General features: G+C 46.1%; 1 protein-coding gene and 1 pseudogene across 2 annotated transcripts in view; both read right to left on the bottom strand.

Annotated features, from left to right (window-relative positions):
- Positions 1-5,321, bottom strand: part of FBXO32 (F-box protein 32) — a 29,759-nt gene extending 24,438 nt beyond the window's left edge. The window contains exon 1 of one of the 2 annotated variants that reach the window (XM_066623906.1): positions 5,182-5,321. In XM_066623906.1, the coding sequence (XP_066480003.1) occupies positions 5,182-5,303 (122 nt within the window). In that variant the 5' untranslated portion in view covers positions 5,304-5,321. Of the gene's footprint in view, positions 1-3,879; positions 3,962-5,181 lie in introns of those variants that run through there. The other variant, XM_066623908.1, reaches the window with a different exon arrangement.
- Positions 5,322-17,532: 12,211 nt separating this feature from the next.
- On the bottom strand, positions 17,533-17,652 carry LOC136650372 (5S ribosomal RNA; annotated as a pseudogene).
- Between the last annotated feature and the right edge of the window lie 4,202 nt (positions 17,653-21,854).

Raw genomic sequence — 21,854 nt, 5'->3', positions numbered from 1 at the left:
GTGCACTTGTCATGGATGTGCCTTACGGTACATTTTTGACACCCAGTGCCAGCACTGCAGGTCAGCGCTAGCACTGGCCCAGGTCAGGATTGGGCCCTCAAGTCAGCCTCCTGGATGGGGTGGCCCTGCCCACTATGTTTGTACTACTTTTCAATTATATGGAACTGTCTATTGGCTTTGCACTCCTGTTCCCGATACAGAGGTTGCACTCAGCTGTGAGAGTGTTAACACCTACCACAGCCTGGACTGCAGTGTTGCTTCTGAGGGTTTCAGTAACAGTAACCTCCAAAATGCACACATAGAAGTAGAAAGGACATTTGAGAAGGAGCTGTAGAATTGTGTCAAACTCATTACACTGCACTGCACTCAAATTATAGCATATAATTTTATTGCGACATGTGCAGTGGCTCTTATTGACTCTGTGCTCTGCTTTGTCATTCCCAGTGTAATGCTTGGGTCAAGCTATTTTAAAAGCTTCTTTAAAAGAAAGAACAGAAAAGCACCATAAAACCCTTTGCTACAGAAAGATATCACATTCCCTCTTTCATTTGTAATAAGATCCTGTTTGCTCAGAGTCATCTTTAGACAGCTGACTCTATCACTGAATCTCCTGGCCAGGTCATGGTTTTATTTAATCTATTATTCTTGACTATCAAAAACAGAAAGAAAGAAATAACCTGGCAGGTGGCCATTCAATAATCACCTCTAATCTGTGCAGCACAACAGAGGTGAATGGTCCAGTACCCGGAATCTTGTTTTTAAGTGCAACAAGCAACATAGGAAGGATTGTTTTCATTCAGGAAAATGGAACCAGGTATCATAACTCTCAAATTCCCTTCCCCTGCCCCCCCAAACTGGTAATACAAAAGGCCACAGCTCTGTGCAAATGCACGTTTTGCACATTCAAGGTCACTGGTTCAACCCCTGGTATCTCCAGTTGGAGTATCTTAGGTGGCTGGGAAAGGCCACCCTCCCCGAGTCCCTGGAGAGATGCAGATATTTTTGGAATGTCTAGCCATGTTCTGACACATCCACAAGTTTCATCTGGCTTGTAAGATTTGCAGCATTAGAGAACTGCTGAGTGGAACAACCACCATAATACTCAAAGCACAAAGGATCTTTAAAACTGTTCTGTGTTATCTAAGGAGGCATCGCCACCCATCCCCTCTCATTGCCCTGTGTTTACCCCAAGCCAAAGTCAGATTGCTTCATCTCCTCAATAGAAACTGTATCTTTGTTTACAGGGCTAAGTTACTAGGCCATAGAAATGTCACTGGATCAGATGATTCAACAGTGCTTCCTTGTCCATGTGCTCTGGAACTTGTTAGGAATACCATCCTAGGACGTCAGTGGCAAGTTTAAGCCGCAAATGAAAACCTTTGGGAAGAGGCTACCTCAAGTTATGTATATGTTTGCATGCAAAGCCCTACCATTTTGTTCATTTATTCTTCAGCTCTCTTAACACTGGTGCAGCTGTGCACCCGCTTTCCTGCACTGGAGTGTACAGGCAGATTTTAAAAATAAATAAATTAGTGCTAACAGCCTGTCCAACTATTGCAAGTATATGGTCTACCATTGTTGAAACCAGTGGCTCGAGGGGGTGCAAAGCACTAAGTTTTGCAGGGAGCTCTCACCGTGGTGTGCAAGCAGCCCCCCCCCTTTGGAGCCATTCTGGGCAGGCGGGGTAAAATGGAGGCGGATGCTGTGGCCAGGCTCCCTGCAAAACCTAGCGCTTTGCACCCCCTCTAGCTCCGCCACTGGTTGAAACAGGAATGGCAACAGTATCACATAGGACTGAAAGGCTGTTATGGCATGCTTTGACCAACTGCATGTTTTTGGTGTGGGAGATTCTGAGTGAGTGACAAAGAAATAGCTCACACCAAAAGTTTTTGGGCTAGGTTGCCTACAGTGTAGACCCAGGATAATTTATTTCATTTCACTTTCTTTTTTGCACTGATAAACGCAGCCTAAAAGACTATGAAACAACTCGTTTGCCCAGCCAAAGATATCATTTCACTTGTTCTAGGCTGCCTCACTTGTTCCAGGTTGCCTCTCAACGTAGATTCAAAAACCAGCTAATGTTAAGATGATCTGCAATATTTAGTACCAGTCCCTGCTGGGGACAGCATACTGGGGACTGGCCACTGCTTAATAATCTTCTGTTCTTTTGCATGGAAGCCTTTAATAAGCAAAACCAGATTTCAGCGCAACAGCCTAACATTCTGGTTTATTTTCTTTGGCATCCAACAGAACGGCCTGCCATATCCAGGGCTTTCATTGTTAGCTAAACATACTAAACCAGCAGAGCTCTCAGTGTTTAAAAATAGACAGCCCATTTTGTTTCCTTTCACATCTCTTAACTATTAGACACTCTGAAATGACTTGAACTGTCAATATCAATCACTTGTAATTGAACAGTCAGTGGATTGCGCAAAGAAGATTTTTTAGCATTCATTAATGCTAAAAATGCTTGTCTTCATTAATGGGGACATTGTGTTCCTGTTGCCACCAAGTGTATACTTTACCAAAAAACCAACTATTATGCAAGACTAACCCTTAGATTATTTAAACTAGTCTTCTCCTAGAAAGCATAAACAGAAGGAGATGCAGAATCTAAACCTTCAAAAAATAATAACATAGAAGTTTCAATCTGCCACCCCATTACAGATGAAGTATTTCCTTTTAAGAACATTAACAGGCTGATTTTAAACATACTTATTCAGAATTAAGACCCACTAATTTCAACAGACCTCACTTCCAAGTAACAGCACAATCATATGCATGTTTATTCTGAAGTCAGGGTGCCTCGTACTGCAATCTTGAGTCCCACAATGAGACGCACAGCAGATTAAATCCAAATATTTTGCCTTAACAAGGCCGTGGACCAGGTTCTGTTTCTCCTCATTTTCTTGCTTACTTAGTGAGAAAAACCAAGAAGCTTCAAGAATCCAAAAAGTAGAAGGGCTGGCTCTCATACAAAAACCATCCATTTTAAACTATCTCCCAGTTTACTGCAACTTTTAGCCAGACACCGAGGAAAATATTTTTCTCCTAGGCAAAATTCACACTGCTTAGCTTTTACTGCACATGCCTCACCAAATTAATCCCCCATTGCTAATTTGGTTTTAAGAAAATAAAACAATTCTTTTTTTGGTGTTACTTTCCTGACCTCATCCCACACAAAAACTCCCACACACTTGACCTCAGCCCACACACTAACTCTTCAGAGCTTTAAAGGATGAGTTAAAATGCAACAGGGATGTTCCATTCTCTGAACTGAGGTTGCCCAAGTTCTGGCTCATTAAAGTCTGGAACATCTTTCCCAGCTATGTGCCGTCATCAAGGGAACTCAGGAAGAGGAGAAGGAGATGGCGGTGGCAGCCCAAGTGAGCAGCAGCTCACTACGCTAGTGAACTCACTTCCAAGTAACAGCGCAATCATATGCATGTTTTTTCTGAAGGAAGAAAAGAATAGTAGTCAAACCAAATTTGTTTTGGTTTGGAGAAGTTTGGTTTTGGGAGAAGAAGAAATTGAGTGGGTGTGAGAGAATGAGAAATGGGTGGTGGCAACAGGATAAGGCAATTTTTTCTGTCCCCCCAATTCTGGCCTCTGAGCACGTGCAGAATTTTCCACAGGAAAATAAGCCTAAAAGAAAAAAGGGAACCAAGGGCATATGCTCTGTAGTATATGAAGAGGGGCCTGTAGAACCTGGTGTTCTGTGTCCAGGCCTGCCTGTGTTGGTAGTCGCCCCACAAATGCCCCTGAACTACCTAGATGGCCTAGAGCAGGCCTGCAGGCAGCCACTTGACTGGGGAGAAGTTTGGACTCCAAGCCAGCTGCTTTGCCTACACAGAAGCTGGGAGACACTCAGGGTCTTACCAAATTTACCCCACAAAATGATAGCGGCCATAATGCCTCCACCATCCTCTTCTGAAGGGGCAGAGCTCAACACAGCAGCACAGTGTGCAAGCACTTGCATTCATACATCACTGTTTTTATAGTACCCACAAGTGAGCTTTGGTACAAATGCTGTGCCAGCCCCACGGGCAGTGGCATAGCTAGAGCTGGTGCAGAGCACTAATTCTGCAGGTTCCTGAATGCGCTGTGCAAGTGGCCACTCCCCCTTCCTTTCAGAGTCATTCCAGGCAGTGGGAGCAAAACAGAGGTGGTACACCTGGCTCCAAAGGGCAGGGCGAGGGGCCTCTTGCACAGCACATCCAGATGCCTGCAAAACTTAGTGCTTTGCACCCCCTCTAGCTACAAAGTTGCCCGTGTGGCTTCTTCGTGCCTAGGCATGCACTGTGCTTGCGCATGCATGAGCACTAACAGCACATATGAGTCAGGAGGGGATTTTTTTCCCCTGGTCTGAGTATCAGTTCTGGCCACTGTCCCAAAAGGACAACGTTCAAGTTTGCCTGGTAAAGTTTGGTCTGGGTGGCAGCCCCAGGGAAAAGGGAGGGGCAAACTTCAAAGCGGGTATAGCTGTATAGGGAAGAGTGGCAGCAGGGGTGGTATTCCCTGGTCTCTCTCTTCAGACATCTGAAGGTTTTAGGAGGCAGCTCTTAAGCCTGGGAATTGTGACCATCCCTACTACAGCTGCTTGATCATCACAGAGAAGCCTGCCTATGCCGTGCACACTGAAGTGCTGTAAAAACATCATCGCCATCTCTGCCTACAGCACACTTAAATAAACAGAACTGCTGCTCTGGTTCAACTACCAGAGAGATTTTTTTTTTCTCTCCACCATAGCTAGAGAAAGAGGTTCCCATCATCTGGAGTCAAAAACAGAACTTGGAAGTGGAAATGAGCCGGGGAGGGGGGGGTCACACCTGGAGCAAGCAACACACCTATTGTTGCATGGCAGGGAGGGGGGAAATCACTGCTCCCTCCCTCTCGACTCCCTTCTCCTCCAGGTGAGAGGCTTTCCTTCTCCAGGTCTCATCCCAGTGACTCTACAACCCCGGGCGCATAAACAAAGGCGCACAAACAGGTGGGAGCTTGGGAAGCAACCTCAGCCCTCATCATCATCATCAGCAGCAGCAGCAGCATCATGGGCAAGGACTGTAAGTATGTAGACAGGGCGGGGGGGCACCCCTTCTGCGATCGCCCCCGCCCCCGCCCCAGGCTCCCTAGACGAGCGCAATCGTGGCCAGGCGCAGCGCACCACTGGAGCATCCTCACCTCCTCCGATCGCCCCCGAGGCTGCCGTCCTTGTCCTTCTCGCCCAGAAACCTGGTCCAGCCGTCCGCCGTCTTCACCCAGTTCTGCCCCGGGGATCGCCAGTCCTGCCCTAGGAAAGGCATCCTTGCCAGTCGAGGGGTGCAGCCTTTGCAGTCTCCAAAGCCAAGGGCTGGGTGCTCTCCAGGAAGATCCCTTGTCCCTGCGCCCAGAACCGAAGGCTCCCCGCTGATCGCCTTGGCAAGCTCTCCCTCCCTCCCGGTCAGTTTCTCTGCCCTGGCACTGGCTGTGGCTGTATTTATCTGCGGGCTGCTGCTGCTCTTTGTTGCCGGAAGAGCCAGCGGTGGCTCCTCCCTCCGATCAGGGAGGGGACACGTGGCTTTGTTTATTGCAGCTCTTGGGTGTCTTCTTGAGCCAGGGAGGGAGGGAGGCTTGTTGTTGTTGCTGCTGATCAGCCTGGCTCCCTTGTTGCACAATCCCTGGAAATGGAAACTTTTGCCCTGGCAGCACTGGGGTCTTCTTGCTCAGCTGGCCAGGCAGCAGCAGCAGCAGCAATTGGAGCAAAGCAAAACACACTCACACCATGAGAAAGGACTTGCCACAAAAATCAAGAATGGTTGGGGTGAGAGTCCCTTGCTGCTGACCCTAAGAGGTTTTGTAGTCCCTGAGTGGGTTGTCCTGGAGTGCTGAGTCTTGGACCAGCCCATCCAGATTTCTGATCAAGGTGAAGTTCACCTTCAGGCATTTCATGAGCAACTGCCTTACACAACTCCCAATCAGATGTTGTTTTCCAGAAGTGTGTGTTATCACAGTATAAATTTGCATAGAGATGTTTCAATTGCCCTCTAGGTGTTCTTCCAGCCCTGCAGAATCTCTTATCTGGGGAGGACTCTGAGCAAAATTCTCCCCCACCAGCAGTCTCTGCTGGTGGGCAGTTCATTTGACCCCCACAGGACTCCACCACCTACTTCTAATGAATCTGTAGAGCAGGCCGTAGTCATATCCTGTTGCTGGTGGTCCTGGGTAAATCATAGGCTGCTGTAGTTCTCTATGGAATCTTAAACTCTATCCATCAGGGATGACAACCCTGTTGTAATTCATCCTGGGATGAATCAAGAGCCCTGATCTTGCCAGAGGTTGTTGACTCTTTTGGCTCATTCCTGTTCTGATTCAGAGGTTCATCAACTCATACTTTATTTTTATTTTTTTGTGCCCAGGTATGTGCATAGCAGGGCACTACTGGAGCTAACTCTTACTTAACACAGAGCAGAATCACAAATTACATGCATGTATCTTTAACAAAATCCCAATAGGCATTTAGAATATAGCAGGGGAAAAGTTACTGAGAAGCAGTGGGGCAGGAGAAATGGTTAAAGAAACTCCAGCCCACCGCCTTGCAGCTTCTCCGCTGTAAGTTGCCCCCTCCTGAAGGTTTTCCATCAGAAAAATAGATTTGAGGCTTTTGCTACAAGTGATGTGTATAAAATAATACGTTAAACTCAAATGCTATTCAGATGAGGGACCAGTGAGAAACCTGGTGTCTACATTTTGAAATTCAGTCTGTATAAGACTCTAGAGCCAGTAAGTAGAAAAGGCAGGAAATAATTGCTAGGGGAAAACATATGTTGAATTTTCAGAGCAGTGGTGTTTCTCTAGAGGCACCCTCGCTGCATCCAGGCCAAAGGTAACTTTCTTCTCCAGGGTCAAGCAGTGGGGAAAACCCAAAGACATTGTGCAAGTTTGAAGCAGAAGCCAGCTTGCACAGTGATCACTGGCTGCCCTTCTGTGTTGTCCCCAAGAAAAGTTCCACTCTCCAGAATAATGTGGCCGCACTCCACTCTCCACTGTTCCACTCTCCATTGGAAAAGTTCCACTCTCCACTGCCGCCACTGTGTGAGGTACTCAAGTACACTCAACCCATGCGCTTTTGCGCATGCGTTGAGTGTGCTTGAGCACCTCACATGGCAGCAGCTGCACTTTTTGAAGGACTCCAGTGGGGAGGCTCTGGCTCACCTGCCTCCCCACCCACCACACGTCCCTGCTTTAGAACAAGCGTTTCTTTCAGTTTCCTTTCAAAATAACTACAGTTAATAATAGGGCAATAATAGGGCAACAAAGAAATGGAGGAGTGCAGGAGGAGTGCAGGAACTTGAGGAGTGGAGAAATGGAGGAGTGCAATAATTTGAATGTGGCCCAATTTGGCCAAGGACAGCAAGTCCACCTGAAACATGAAGGAAATGCAAGGCTGACAGCTGAGCCAGGATTTGATTATTGGTGTGCACACCCATCATTTTAGTTGTGAAACCAGGATTGCTTGCCCCACAACTAAGGGATACAGCGTGAGCTCTTTTTATATTTGTCTTCATGCCTTGTTGCATTGCTTGTTACCATCGTGTTTCCCTTGTTAAAGATATACGTGATTTGAACATGCAGGTCTTCTTTTTGCTCTGTATGAGGAGAGGAGAAGAGGGTGGCCTTGATTTGCTTTATATAAGAGCGTGGGGAGATCAACACTCCCACAGAAGTCTGACTGCCACAATCCAGTCATGCTGTCACCCTTTCTCCCGGGGCGCTGATGGATCTGCTGACTTGCGGAGTTGCAACAGCTGGCCCCTGCTGTACAAGGTGTTATGTGTGACTCAAAACAAAGTCTCAGAAGCCAAGTGCTAAAGGTTATAAATGTAAATCTTTGAATTTTATGACTCCTTCTTAAAGTGGGGTCGACTAGTGCAACTAGCACCCAGTAGTGAAGAATGACAGGAGTAGTCTGGGGACTGATGACCATGATCATTTTTGTCAATGCCTTGGATTCAGTCCTGTGTGGCCTTTTACAATGTCTTAGGCATAGTGTAGGCTGCAGACAGAGGATAGTTTCTTCCAAGAGGCAGGGGTAGTTTGAAAGAGAGTTGTTTATGGCACGCACACTCTGCCCACCTTTGTACTGGTGAAAAGGTTTTTTGATCTCTGTATTGTTTCAAAGACCTGCCTGATCACAGATGGCAGTGAATACACCATAGGAATTGAAACCTCACTCAGACCACTTTCGACTATGGTGTGTTTGTGTGTTTGTGTATGTGTCCAGCCCATAACCTTATGAATTTTGGTTTGGCCTTATCCTCATTTTCTGATTGTCATGTGAAACCATCCTGACTACTCTCAGGGCCAGCCTCGATGCCTGGGCTGACATGCCAAATCCAACTCCTCCTTATCCAGATGTGCCCATATCTGCTTCTCCCACACACCATTGTCCTAGCTCAGCAAGCTCCTCCCCTCCTCCTTTCTGCCCTCCTCTTTCTTTTCTAATCCAGGGAGTAGAAGGTGGAGCACTGGAGGCAAGTAGGAGAACAGAGATGGTCACTCCCACCAAACTCCTGGTGGAGGCAATTGCTTCAGTTGACCTCAGGGATGGGCTGACCCTGCTCTGAACAGTAGTTCTGATCCTGGTGAACAAGGACCAGCCAGATCAGAAGGGTTGGTTTTTGACCCAGACCTCATCTGGAGCCTGAGCCTAACTGTCAAGAGATCCTGGAACAGGAATCTCCAGGGTCTGCATTTATTGAGTGACAAGTTGGGGAAACCAATCAGATAATGAGGAAGATGGCACATATCATTCTCTTCAACTCATTTTTGTGGACTGTTGCCCACATCTGTTGACCAACTACACCCTGCAGTAAGTTCTCTTTCCATGGAGAGGAAGCACATGGAAGGAAGTCGCATGAGTGCATCAGCAAGCCTGCTTCTGTTCTGTAGTCCTGCCCCCACTCTCCCACAGATAGGATTTGTCTACACAGATGTAAGCTCTCCACAGAGAGAGTGGAGGGTGGGGCTATGGTCTGTGGCTGGAGGGGGCTCCCTGGCACACTTGTGGCATTCTATGTGTGGGCACTCCCATTCCAACAGAACACTGTGAAGGGTTCTAGTCATTATGTTGCTTGTTACCCCCTTTGTCATGTGGCTAATTAATAGATAAATTACTTGATTTCCCCTTTTAGTTTTAGTTAAAAGTTGCTAACTAGACTCTCACCAAAAGCTTCTCCCTGATGTAGGATCTCAGAATAAGAAAACAAGTCTTCCTGTGATTACTATTTTTAACATTTATGCTTGTCGGTCCATTTGAACATCTCATATTGGGACGAGAAAGTGAGGTAGAAATGTTCATATAAATAGACAAAAAAAGTAGAAACAGGTGAAAATGCAGAGGAACAAAATCAGAAATGTCTGAAGAGGTGTTAAAATCTATGTCAGTGGGAAAATAGCACCAGAAGCAACTTTCAGCTAAGCTCCTCCAGTGTTGATTAATTTCATTTCAGCTGTCACTAGATAACCTAAAGCCTGATGCTATCGGTCACCCTCTGTTGAGTCACCTGGGTTATTCCCTCCTAGTGTTCAATTTCAGACAACCTTCCCAACAGCCTATCCCCAAGGTAATGATCTCATCACATGATAGCTTTCTTCCCCTTTGATGACTACTCTTAGGAGAGTAAAAAAAAAACTCTCTTGCAATCAGTGTGATGCAAGCTGCAGACAACTTGGCTGTCATGTGACAAACCCCTCCGTGAAGTTTGAATCCACCTGCCTCCTCATGGAGCTATCTGTAACTGGTAACCGCAAAGGGGAGATAACAAGAGGCAAAGATCAAGGTCACCGTTGTTACACAGTATTTTGAGACAGGCCTAACTAGACAAGTTCATAGAGATCTGTAATAGATTAAAAAAAATATGATTGTCATCCCTATCCCCATCCCCCCCCCCCACTAAATTGGGATCATGGTCCTGATGGAAGGAGACCAGTTCTTTTCCTTTAGCCCTTTTTAGTTTAAACAGGGAACTCAGGTGAGTTCTTCATTTTCCCTTTCCCCCATAAACTGGATGCTTCCATTTTCATTCATTGCGTATTCAGCAAAACAGTTGCACCCAGTGAGCAAGACAGCTATCCAAGTTTGTGTCTATCATGTTTGGATCTTGAATGGCTTGTCTTTCAAAATGGCCCTAAAGGTCACATAGGGCCACTATTGTTGCCAAACAAAGGCAGCACCTTATCATTACTTTTTATTTACAAGAGGCTGATCTTTCTTGATGAGAAAAAGGCTGTTTAACTGGTCTTCTGAATGCGCAGGCATGGAATCTCGGTTTTCATTAAAGAGGAACAGAAAAGAGCTAGTTTCTAGCCTCTGGGAGTGCAGAAAGACATTAGAAAAGCTGGAGGCAGAGATGTAGCGTCTGTAGTTTGCTTGATTGCCTATTCATCCAACGTAGCTTCCTTTACCCAGACACTCATACTGCTCACCCAATCCCTATCTTACTTCCTGCCACCATTCTTCAGCTTGCAAAATATTCCAGATTCTGCAAATGATCAAATATCTGATTCTAAATAAAGCATTCTCAGTTACCGTGTTTATTTGTGCATTTCTATCCAAATTACAATTTCTGTTATTGACATACATGATTACTGTATTTTGTGAGCACAGAATTGTTTAGTTTTGTCAGGTGCAGACAGGGTCCAAGTACGAGCCAAGAGACCGTTTACCAGGCCTTCGAGACCGCAGGTGGACAGCAGTGTGGACTGTAAGCCTATTGGCAGGAGGAAAAGTTTCAGTTGTAGGTTGTACTTGATGTTCCTGCCAGCTTTGTTTCCCTGTATCTATACATGGTGTTCGTATCTTGTAAGATACTGTGAGATTTGTTGAAACCAGTCAGAAGCAGTGCTAGAACAGAATAAGCAACAGTCTGGGTGAGCAGCTGGCCATGACCCTCCTCTAGAACAGAGTAAGAGCCATTTTGGACAATACCATACTTTAATTCTGGAATAGTAACAGACCTGCCCCTCTAAGCGTTCCAGGGCAAAGGTCTACACTGCCCCCCGCACCATGCCCCCCCCCCCCATACTTACACAGCATAATGAAGCCTTGCACAATGTTGCAGACCGGTTGGAAAGCCTTGTGAACCTTCCCACACGGTCTAGTGTGGTTTTCCAGAAGTACTGTTTAAGACCGTGTCAGAAGCCTCAAAGGCTTTCTGACTGGTCTGCAATGCCGCACAGACACTACACTCGGGGCATTTGCGCCCCTGCCCCCCCTAGGCCCGCCACTGGTCTGGAGTTGGTCCCATGTGATTGTGGATGTTCAAGCTCACAGTGCACACCTGCTCTGACCCTTCCCCTTTTTTTGTCAGTTTCCCTACCCTCTACAAGGGCATCTAAACCTAACTAGGTTTGGATTAACTTCCTTCACATGCTGACAGAAATTACCAGGAAGTGAGGAGAAGGGACCGGATGTGCACACAACATGAGTGCACAATCTGATCTTGTACGGGACCAGCCCTGGACTTAAAGTATCATCCAAACCAGTCCAAAGAGAGAGCTTGTTTAGGGAATTCTAGGTCTTGGAGAAGAGAGAAAAGTGTGCCAACCTATGTGTGACATGCCTTTTCAAGACCTACAAATCCCAGAGTTTCTTAGTTCCTGTTGATATTTCCTGTGTGCAGGCAGGAGGGGACAAGCATCTAAATAATAAGAGGTGTTGTGACCTCGGGGGACAGAGAGAGCCAGGGGTGCTGACAGGATTTATAGGCCCCAGAATATGGTGTGAGTACATGAGTTGGCCTTTGGTCTCCATTGTGCACAGATGAACTATCACTAGATTCCAGGGACAGAAAGTGCTATTCAATGAATATTTGTCATTTATTTATAACTAATATAAATACAAGCCATACTGCCATGTCTGACTGCACATATATACTAGGTAGCCCAAAATATAAGCAGCTGAAAGGAAACAGAAAGAAGCCAGAGGATGCCAATCAATCTTGCAGTTTTTCAAAGCAGAGAGTCATGGTCTTTTTTGGGGGGTGGGGGTGTTCTAAATTTGTACCAGGTCCACAAGGCTGACTGTTAACTATTAAAGCTACAGGAGTTATGACTCCTTTTGTGTCACCTTCATCCACACACGAAACATCTTTTCCGGGCTCCTTTAGTCATTAAGTACATTTTGTAATCATGCAGGTTTATAATTACTCTTATAAAAATAAGGAGAGGATTAACTTTTCATAGCTCAAGGAAGATAATCCTCTCTAATCAGAGCATTAGGGACCCCCCCCCATTTTACCAGCCTCTGCTCCTCACTTAGTGAACGGAAGTGTAAACTGGCCTTTTGCTGTGCAGGCTTTGTGACATGCTTCACCTGCAGATTTCTGTTGATGATGCAAGCCAGGCAAAGAAGCACGTTGGACCTTTATGGGTTACTAAGCAAGGTTCTGATTAATCCTCCTGTGTCTTTGCTATACTTCCCCCCCCCCATTCCAAGGTTTTGCCTCCTTGTCACGGGCCTTCATTTCCTGGATGCATTTGAATAATTGCTACCAACTACATTTTCGGAAGAAGGCTGTTCGCTGCCTGAGCTTCAAGGTAAGCAAAGCTGATTCTTTTCACTGACAAACTGGTTGACGTTTTCCAGTGAGGAAAATTTGGCACTGCTGAAAATGAACAGCCTGTCTGCACTCCAGGACAGATGGAAAACACCACCCAGTATTTTGTGATTGTGCATTTGGGGCACATGATCCAGTCAAAGTCTTAAGCTTTTTATTTCAGTGGGAGTTCTCAGCATTCCTTAACTCAGTGGTTCTCAAACCTTTTAAAGGCCCTAGAGGCTGCTGCCTGATGCCAAGGAGTGTGGCTATAATGGTTGGGTAGCAATGATTTCCCCACCTCCCACCCCCACCAGCAGCTTCTTTAAGTCTTGATGCTCATAGAATAATCTGCCCTGTCAGTTTCACAAACCACCAAAAATTGGGTCACAAACCACTGGGGGTGTGTGTGTGTCCCAGATCCACAGTTTGAGAACAACTGCCGGGCAGCCCAATCTTGAGCTGTCTGGAGCGCCCAGGGTTGGCAGCATCGAAAAGGGCTGCCGCTATAAATAAAGTATTCCAAAAAAAAGAAAAGAAAAGAAAAGAAAAGGGCTGCCACCGAATCCTGCGCCTCCTGTGCTACTGCAGGAGGCTCCTCAGGAGAAGGGGACGTTCGTCCCCTTCCCCCAAGTAATGTAAACAGCCCCGCAATGGGGCTACTCCACGAGCGCCCTGGATCCTGTGGAGCTCAGCTCCACGGATCCGCCTCTCTCCCTCCCCCCTGGCACGCCTCCCGCCTGCCTCCACCGGCCTCCCTCCTCCCCGGAACGCCTCCCCCACACCCCTGTCCCATTCTGCAGCCCGGTGGTCCAGGAGACCACCAAGCCGCAGAACCTGGGCCACTGCCCGGCGCTAGCCCAGCACCGGCTAGCACCAGCCAGCACCAGCGGGAGCCCAGTGGTGAGCCCTGCAAACGTGCCTTATGGCACGTTTGTGACTGTGTTCCGTGGCACAGAGTCATGCCGTGGACCACAGGATTGGGCTCTTAATTCACAGTTAAGCTCAAATCTGCTGTGGGGGGCCTTTTGTGGATGGGAAGGGCAGAGGGAGTTTCTGGGAGAATCAGGGGAGGGCAGGAGGCAAGGACTGGGTCTCAGGATGTGGATCTTGGCAGCAGGTATATGTGCCAAATCCTATCCGCCTTGTTTTGGCCTGTGGTGTCTCCTTAATGTCCTCGGACGGGGAGGAGGCAGAGAAGCCAGGGAGCAGGCAGTTCATAGCAAGAACACTTTCCAATGCTTGGCTCCTCATGGCTCCATTGTTACTGGGGGGAGGAAGCCTCACTGAACAATCGGTGAAAATGGGACTACTTCTAGGTAGAGCTGCAAAGGATTGGGTTGTTCTGGTAAGCCTTGCAGCTGCTGCACATGACCTTCTTCCCTTTTGCCACTTCTGTCCCTGCTCTCTTGCAGTCTGTCCCACCCCCTCTCGCCTCGTTTACAGATGGGACGGGTACGTCAGGGGAGTGTTTAAAGAGACCTCAGACTCACACAGCAGCAGCCTGGTTTTTTTTCCATGGCTGGCTTTTTAAAGGGAACGACTTGAGTCTTTTCAAGTCACGAAAACGCTCCGGGAGACTTGGAAAGTGCCCTCGTTATGACTCGTTTTCAAGTCAAGTCACAGGGATCGGAGACTCATGACTTGACTCAAATCAAGCCATGCCTGACTTGCCTATCCCTGTTTTCCAGATAACATCTGTTGACTTGTGTGAGCTACATCTCTCCACATCTGTGTTGCCCAGATTTTTCTTGTTTGGCCTGACTTGCAGTTCCTAGGGCTACATAGGAAGCTGCCATATACTGTGTCAGACAACTAGTCCACCTAGCTCAGTATTGTAATCGCTGGCTGGCAGCAGCTCCTCAGGGTTTCAGGCACGAATTTTCCAGCCCCACCTGGAGACACTGGGGACTTTCTGCATGCAAGGCAGGTATTCTGCCATTGAGCTATAGCCCCTTCCCAACAGACTACAACAGGACATGTAGAGTAATTTTCATGTGTTTTATATTTATCTATATTTAACTCAGTAAAGGTTGGTCCTTGTTATCCGTGGGAGATCCATTCCTGGACCACCTGCAAGTACCAAAACCCATAATGGAATCTGCAGGTGAAGAGGACCTCTGAATGTGATCAGAAGGCGCTTCCAGTCACATCTGGGAGGTCAGGTCAGGTTCTCCGGTGTGGGTCTTGCACCTGCGCTGTGTCAAATCCACAGGTGCTGAACCCATGGCTAAAGAGGCCCCACCTATATATTGTTTTTGTGGTGTATTTATTTTCTCTTAAACTGTTGTCAGTCACCTTGAACTGGAGGAGTTGGGACAGAAATATGGAAGACATAGATTAAGTGGTCTGCCATTCCATAGCAATTCTATGTAGTAATTATGACGCCACAGAACTGACGCTAGTAGGAGTCACTAAAAGATAAATTCCTTTGTGGGTTCTCAGACCACATTCAAGAAGTTTTAAAAAGTTTCCTGATGTTTTTAGACTTCTTGAATGTGGCCTGAGAATCCACAAAGGAATTTCTCTCTCAGTGACAATTCTGATTACAGAAGCCTTAGTTTGTACATTAGTTCATATCCCCCTGCCCCCTAGTTATGCCTCTGCTCTCCTGAAAGCTCTTTGCCTGCTGTTAGTAAAGTTACATAGCTATGATAGAACACATGCTCTAAATGTCCAATGTTCCACCTTCAAACAGTGGAATCTCAACTTAAAATGACCAGTTAGTATGTAATGAGAAACACCCCCTCCCTGAGATCTTTAGGAGTCACTACCAGCCTGTAGATCAGTGATATTCAACATTTTTCTTCTCATGGCACACTGACTTCTATGGTCTTTGCATCTTTGTGATGTCACTTCTGGCATCCGGGAGACTCTTCCAGGTTCTGTGGCTCTGTTTTTAGGGCTACTGCCTGTAGTAACAAATTGTCTGTCCCTCTTCCTCTGCCAGCGGAGTTGGCTGAAAATCCCTGCTGTAGACAGTGCTTTTAGAACATTGTACAGGCCAATGTTTTACAAGGCAGCTTCATGCAGACTCCGTTATTTTGAACTAACCTGTCTTGCAGCAGCTTCTGAAGCAACAGAGGCTGCAATTCCATCCATACTTAACTTAGAGTAAGCCCCATTGACTATAATACTTCTGAGTAGACAGGCACAGGATTGGGCTCAGATATGTTAGTGAGTTGAATATAACAACTTCCTTTTAAAAAAGTTAATATTTAATCTCACGATGGACGTGGTTGAACAGATCAACACACAGCACTGAGATTTTGCCACTTGTGAGCAGATTTAAATTTCATAATAGATTAATCTGTCTATTACTCATGTAAAATCCAGATAGATAACTGGTGGAGTAAAAATGTCACTGATTGTCATCTCATGTTTGGGTATGTTAGACAATAACATCAGTGTCCAGCTCCCCAACAGTGTGATACTGTTTAGGCTTTGAGATAGTGGTTTGCCTGAGGTCAGTCAGCAAGCTTCATCTTCCAATAGAAAGTTGAACCTGAGTTTCCTGGATCCGTACTTTAGCTACACTGGCAAAAATGACATAAGAAGACACAGGAAATGCATTGCTCTCTTCCCCATCTTCTCCTCTTGTATGTGGCAATGGTGACATTTGCATATGTGGAGACACTCAGAAGTTACTCAGAAGTAAGCTGCCACTATTGTATCAGCGTAGCCACATTCTTAGATAACTATATCACCTGCTGACATTCATTTACAATGAATCTCTGCCAACAACCAACACCCAGCTCCTCAAAACAGCTTGGCAGTAGGATGAGTTTACCATCACCTTCACATCCAGGTGCTTGCAGAGTTATGCAATCATCATGACACCAGCCTCAAGGTATGTAGGCAAACCTGCACAACATCAAAATGTACAGTGTACAGTTGCATGTTGAAGCACCACAGCCCTAAGGATGGATTAAGATGGGGGGGGGCACACACGATGAGACACATTGAGTTATCTGCAGGTGAAGAAATGGCTTGACCTATCTAGTAGACCATGCCAAGAAAAATAGTGGTTGTGCTCCCACAGAAAGGACTTCCTCTTTCCTTTCCAAGGAAAGGAGTTACAGCTGGCGCTGGATGGGGTGTCACCATAGATAAATGGCTGGGATCCATCATCTCATCTCTCTAGTCTATAGGCTAAGGCACAAAGGGTGCAATCCTAACCAACTTTCCAGCACTGGCATAACTGTGCCAGTGGGGGCAGGTGCTGCATCTTGCAGTTGGGAGGCAGCCTCGGAGGCTTCCTCAAGGTAACGCAATGTTTGTTCCCTTACCTCAGAGTTCCATTGTCCTTACCTCAGTGCTGAAAAGTTGGTTAGGATTGTGCCCAAACATTAGCAAGAACTGGTGTGGTGTTGTTACAAGGCTAGTATGTTGGCCTTGGCCCAGAAAGTTATGAGTTCAAATTCCTGCTCAACCATCATGCTCATTGGGTGATCCTGGGTCATCAACTCGCTCAACCTAATCTACCCTCATAGGGTTGTTGTATGGTTTAAAGGAGAGGGAGGCAAGGCTGTCACTAGCCCATACAGTGCCTTTGTGCTCATTAGAAAAGGTGCCCCTTCCTCCCCTCCCTCTTGCAAGGGAGGTGCAAGTTTGTTTGTTTTTAAAGAGATCCAATCTCTCTAGCCTTCCTATTAAGTCAATATTTAGGGAGCTAAGCCTTGTCTGGATTTTCCTTCATCTTACTCAATCAGACAATCAAATTCCACCAGCCCCCATGAAATTGTGCTAACTGCAGGACATCCTTACGATGCTCTGATAGTGAAAATTATTCTAACATCTTTGAGTGTAGACTTCAGAGCTAACTATGTTGTGAACGCCTCCTTGCAGATACACTATTCACAGACTGTGCTTAACAACATTAGGACATGTGCTTTTGATGTAATATATTGCAGCTACAAATGGTTGGCAACCTTCAGTCTCGAAAGACTATGGTATAAGCCTACAGCACCCGGTATTCTCAGGTAGTCTCCCATCCAAGTACTAACCAGGCCTGGCCCTGCTTAGCTTCTGAGATCAGATGAGATCAGGCATGTGCAGGGTAACAGTTGCTGCAGCTACAAATAATTTGTGCCTATTAATGAATGAACCCCACACTCATATCAGGGAAGTGAGGAAAAGCCAATCTTTTCATTCTACTGAGGGAAAGAATAAGAGCTGCCAAGTATTGACTGTCACTGCAAGGAATGGAATGTAGGAGGTCCCCATTGCTTTACTGAGTGACATGGATGGACTCACCATGTGGCTTAATCCCTGATGCAAAGAAGACTCACAGGGTCAAGGCAAACAGGCATTCTGAGGTGGGATGGAAGTGACTTGGATAGAGAGAGAGGAGCAGAGGCTGGCATATCACTTGTGGGGGGCGCAAATGGCAGTGTTCTGTATGCAACCTCTGGCACCAGGAGGTTTTCGGCTAACCCTCTACCTGTCGTCTGCAGTTTAGGTATTTATTTCTACTAAAAGTTCAATTTGTGCAGTATACTTGGTACAGGGTTATACCAAAACATGTTAAAAACTCAAAAATATCTCTACAATGTTAAATATTGAGTAAGATGATAAAGAACAAAAGGCAGCCCATAATGATGGGGGCGGGGTTTATTGGGCTTGAATTTTGTTTGCTGCCAAGACAGTTTTGCATGATCCTCTCCCAAATATGAATAACTCAAATAGAATCCAACTAAACAGTTAAAAACACAACAAATGCATATTACTCAACACGCATTCCATTGTCTCAGGTATATCCACATTACACACTGAAACCAGTTTCAAGCTTGTTAAACCGTCATCGTGTCTAGCCAAAGTGACCCGGGAACTGTTGTTCCAGGAAGGGGCTCAGACTCGGAGTTTCAAACAACAAATAACCCCCAAACCACGAAAAACTACATTTCACAGAGTTTAAGGGAAACAGCAATGCCAGCTGTTTTGAAAATGGTTTACATTTGTGGTATAGTATGGACATTTTCACTGTTTCACATTTGACACTGTCCTGGTGTAAAACATTCCACAACTGTTGACTAATTATTATTAGTGGGTTCCGATTTGCCATGTGGTGAGAATACTTGGGCTTTTGCAAATGTTTTCCAGCCAGTCTGCATTCCTAAGATATACATTCTTTGCTTGCATAGCTGACAAAAAACTGAGCCAGGAATGTGACATCAAAGTGAAGTTATAAGGCTCTTCTTCAACCAACCACAAATAGCAAAGTTTGCAATTGAGTAAAAGAAAAAGAAACTTTAGTCAAGATTGACACTGGTGGCATTTCAAAGATTTCCTCCAGCTAGCATTCATCTCTCTCTCAATAGCTCCCTCCCTCCCTCCTTCCCACCTTCTCTCATTTATTACTTTAAATACTCGTATTACTTATCTGCCTGCCAGTTTCACACCAGGGACATGCAGTGGATGAGGAGGCAGGTGAGGCACAGCCTCCACACCATATTCCTTAAAGAAGTGCCACCATCATGTGAGGTGCACAAGCACTCTCAACCCATGAACTGCACCTGCAGTCTGAGAATACAGGTGTGCCCCTGTATCCACAGGGGTTCTGTTCTGGAACTGCTGCAGATACCTGAATCCATGGATACGGGGGACACCCCCTGCCCTCTGGAGGCATGGATAGCTGAGCTTTTCATGCCTTTCGAAGGCATTATGAGGCCCTCCAGAGCTTCTGCTGCTTTCCCGCCTTCTTTCTCCCCCTCCATTCTCAAACTTTTAGTACCAGGACCCACTTTTTAGAATGAGAATCTGTCAGGACCCACTGGATGTGATGTTATGACCAAAAGTGACATCATCAAGCAGCCAATTCTAAAGCAAGGACACCCTTGGGTTCCTCCTTCTGCCCTACCTCATCCAAAGAAAAAAATCAAATTGCCCATCCCTCATTCAGTGATCATTGGTTCCTTCAGGGATGGACAAGAAAGCCTGCTCCTGTCTCCCCCCTTTTGCTTATGAAAGCAAAACATTAACCCTTTCCTGCCTCCTGACTGGAACTTCCATTTTGCTCACCTGGTCTGAATGATGGCCCCATGTGATCTTTCACGCTGCAAAAAAGTAAGCAAGCACACCCAGGCACAGACAGACTCAAGTCTGTGTGCATGGGGACTGAGTGCCAAGTCAGTGGCCTCAGACTTGAGTCAGTGCTGGAGTCATCAACACAGGTGACTCAAGTGTACACAAGTTAGCAAGAAACACATATTTTTGTAACTCGGACTTGAGCCACCGGACTCAAGTTCCCATCCCTGCCCTTCCCCATAGCCAAGATCCTTTTTATAATGTTTACCTAAAAGCAAGATCAGCAAGTCCTCCTGCTGCACTGACCTATGCAACAGTAAAATGACTAGAACTTACAAACAGGAAGCTTTTCAAACTAAGGAACAGTTTATTAGTGCTTTGCCAGTCCACATTAGAGAGTCTGGTGCCACAATTGGTTTTTTGCCAAAAAAAATTGTAACAAAACAGACCTGCAAGAACACTGGAGGACAGGCAGATCACTAAAATTCGACAGTGATGTTCACGTGAATGCTCTATTAAAAGATTTTTTTTAAATGTGAGAAAAACATGTTTCTACATAAGAAAAGTACTCACGTAGAAACAACAGCAGAAGTGATGGTAACACAGAAGTCACAAAAAAGATCTGAACATATTTATTGTAGAACTTGCTAAAGTGAGCTGTTGAGACCAGTGGTTCTCAAACTTTTAGCACCAGGACCCACTTTTTAGAATGAGAATCTGTCAGGACCCACTGGATGTGATGTTATGACCAAAAGTGACATCATCAAGCAGGAAATTTTTTTAAAATCCTAGGCTATAATCCTACCCATGCCCAGGAATAAGTTCTATTTACTATCATTGTTAAAAGCATATACATAGTAGCCTGTTAACAGTACAGATGTGTAACATTTCCCTAGTCACATTCCATCCAGTCTAATATATTCAAAATAAAATATAGCGGTGCCTTGCAAGACTAAATTAATTCGTTCCGTGAGTCATTTCGTTTTGCGAAATTTTCGTCTTGCGAAGTGTGATTTAAAACAAACCAAAAAAAAAAGGAAAAAAATTCATCTTGCGAAGCACGGCCATAGAAAAATTCATCTTGCGAGTAACCAAAAAAAATCACAAAACGCTTTCGTCTTGCGAGTTTTTCATTGTGCGAGGCATTCGTCTTGTGAGGCATCACTGTATTGAAATGAATGGGGACCCATCAGGAATTAGCTCATGACCTACCTAGTGGGTCCCAACCCACAGTGTGAGAAACACTGGTTTATACATTTTATTTTTTAGTTAACTTAGGGCCCGATCCTATCCAACTTTCCAGCTCCGGTGTAGCCACAATGTAGACCCATGGTAAGGCCCCAGTGACTGCCCCTCCACCACAAGATGCAGTGCACACCCCACTGGCACAAAGGCACCAGCACTAGAAAATTGGATAGTATTGGGCCCTTATTTGCCTACGTATTACTTTGCTATTGCCCTGCCTCTGGTAAATCCCAGTCCTTATTGTGGTTTTCGATGACGTTTTTGGGTGTTGGTTTAAAAAAGAAGCACTACTGAGTGCACATGTGCAGTAGAATACACAAGTTTTGCATCCTTGCCCCCATAACTGCCTCTCCAGTAGTAATGTGTGGAGTTACAGCTGTTTTATAAGTTCATCCAGATCTATTCTAAGTAGCCATTTAAGCATTTTTCTTTTTTTGGAAAAGGAAACTATTAGGAACAGTTTATTCAGCCACCTGCTTGAAAAGCAACTGCAGGATAAGTTATTCCAGAGTACATTAATGCAGGACTTAGGGCTCGATCCATTGTGGGCTGTGCTGGCCCATGCCAGCGCGCACTGTCACAAAAGTGCCGTAAGGCACACCTGCAACAGTCTACACCAGTCCGGTGCTGGAGCAGGCTAAGTGTGACCCTGTACTGAGCCAGCACCAGGTGGAGAATGGCGGACTGCCGCCCAGAGCTCCGGGTGAGCACTAGGCGGCAGAGAGGTAAGCCTGGGCAGGAGGGAGACGTTCCTGGGTGGGGGGAGGGCAGGTGGAAGGTGTGGTGGGGAGGGGGGCGTGGCGGGTGGGGGTGGAGATTCTGGCAGGCCCTGCTGCCATATCCTAACCCCCCTCCTGACCTGGGAGACTTGACAAAGGACTCCTCGAATCTGCGCATGCTCAATAGCAGGTGCAGATCTGAGGAGACCCATCTGGGCTGCCTGAGGCTTACATGGTGTAAGGAAGCTCAAGGTTCCTTACCCTGAGTAGCCCCAGCACTGCTTCCTAG

Source organism: Tiliqua scincoides, chromosome 4 (assembly GCF_035046505.1).
Source record: "Tiliqua scincoides isolate rTilSci1 chromosome 4, rTilSci1.hap2, whole genome shotgun sequence".
Taxonomy (NCBI): Eukaryota; Metazoa; Chordata; class Lepidosauria; order Squamata; family Scincidae; genus Tiliqua; species Tiliqua scincoides.
Note: the sequence above shows the minus strand (reverse complement) of the source record. Positions and strands in the feature narration are given on the sequence as shown.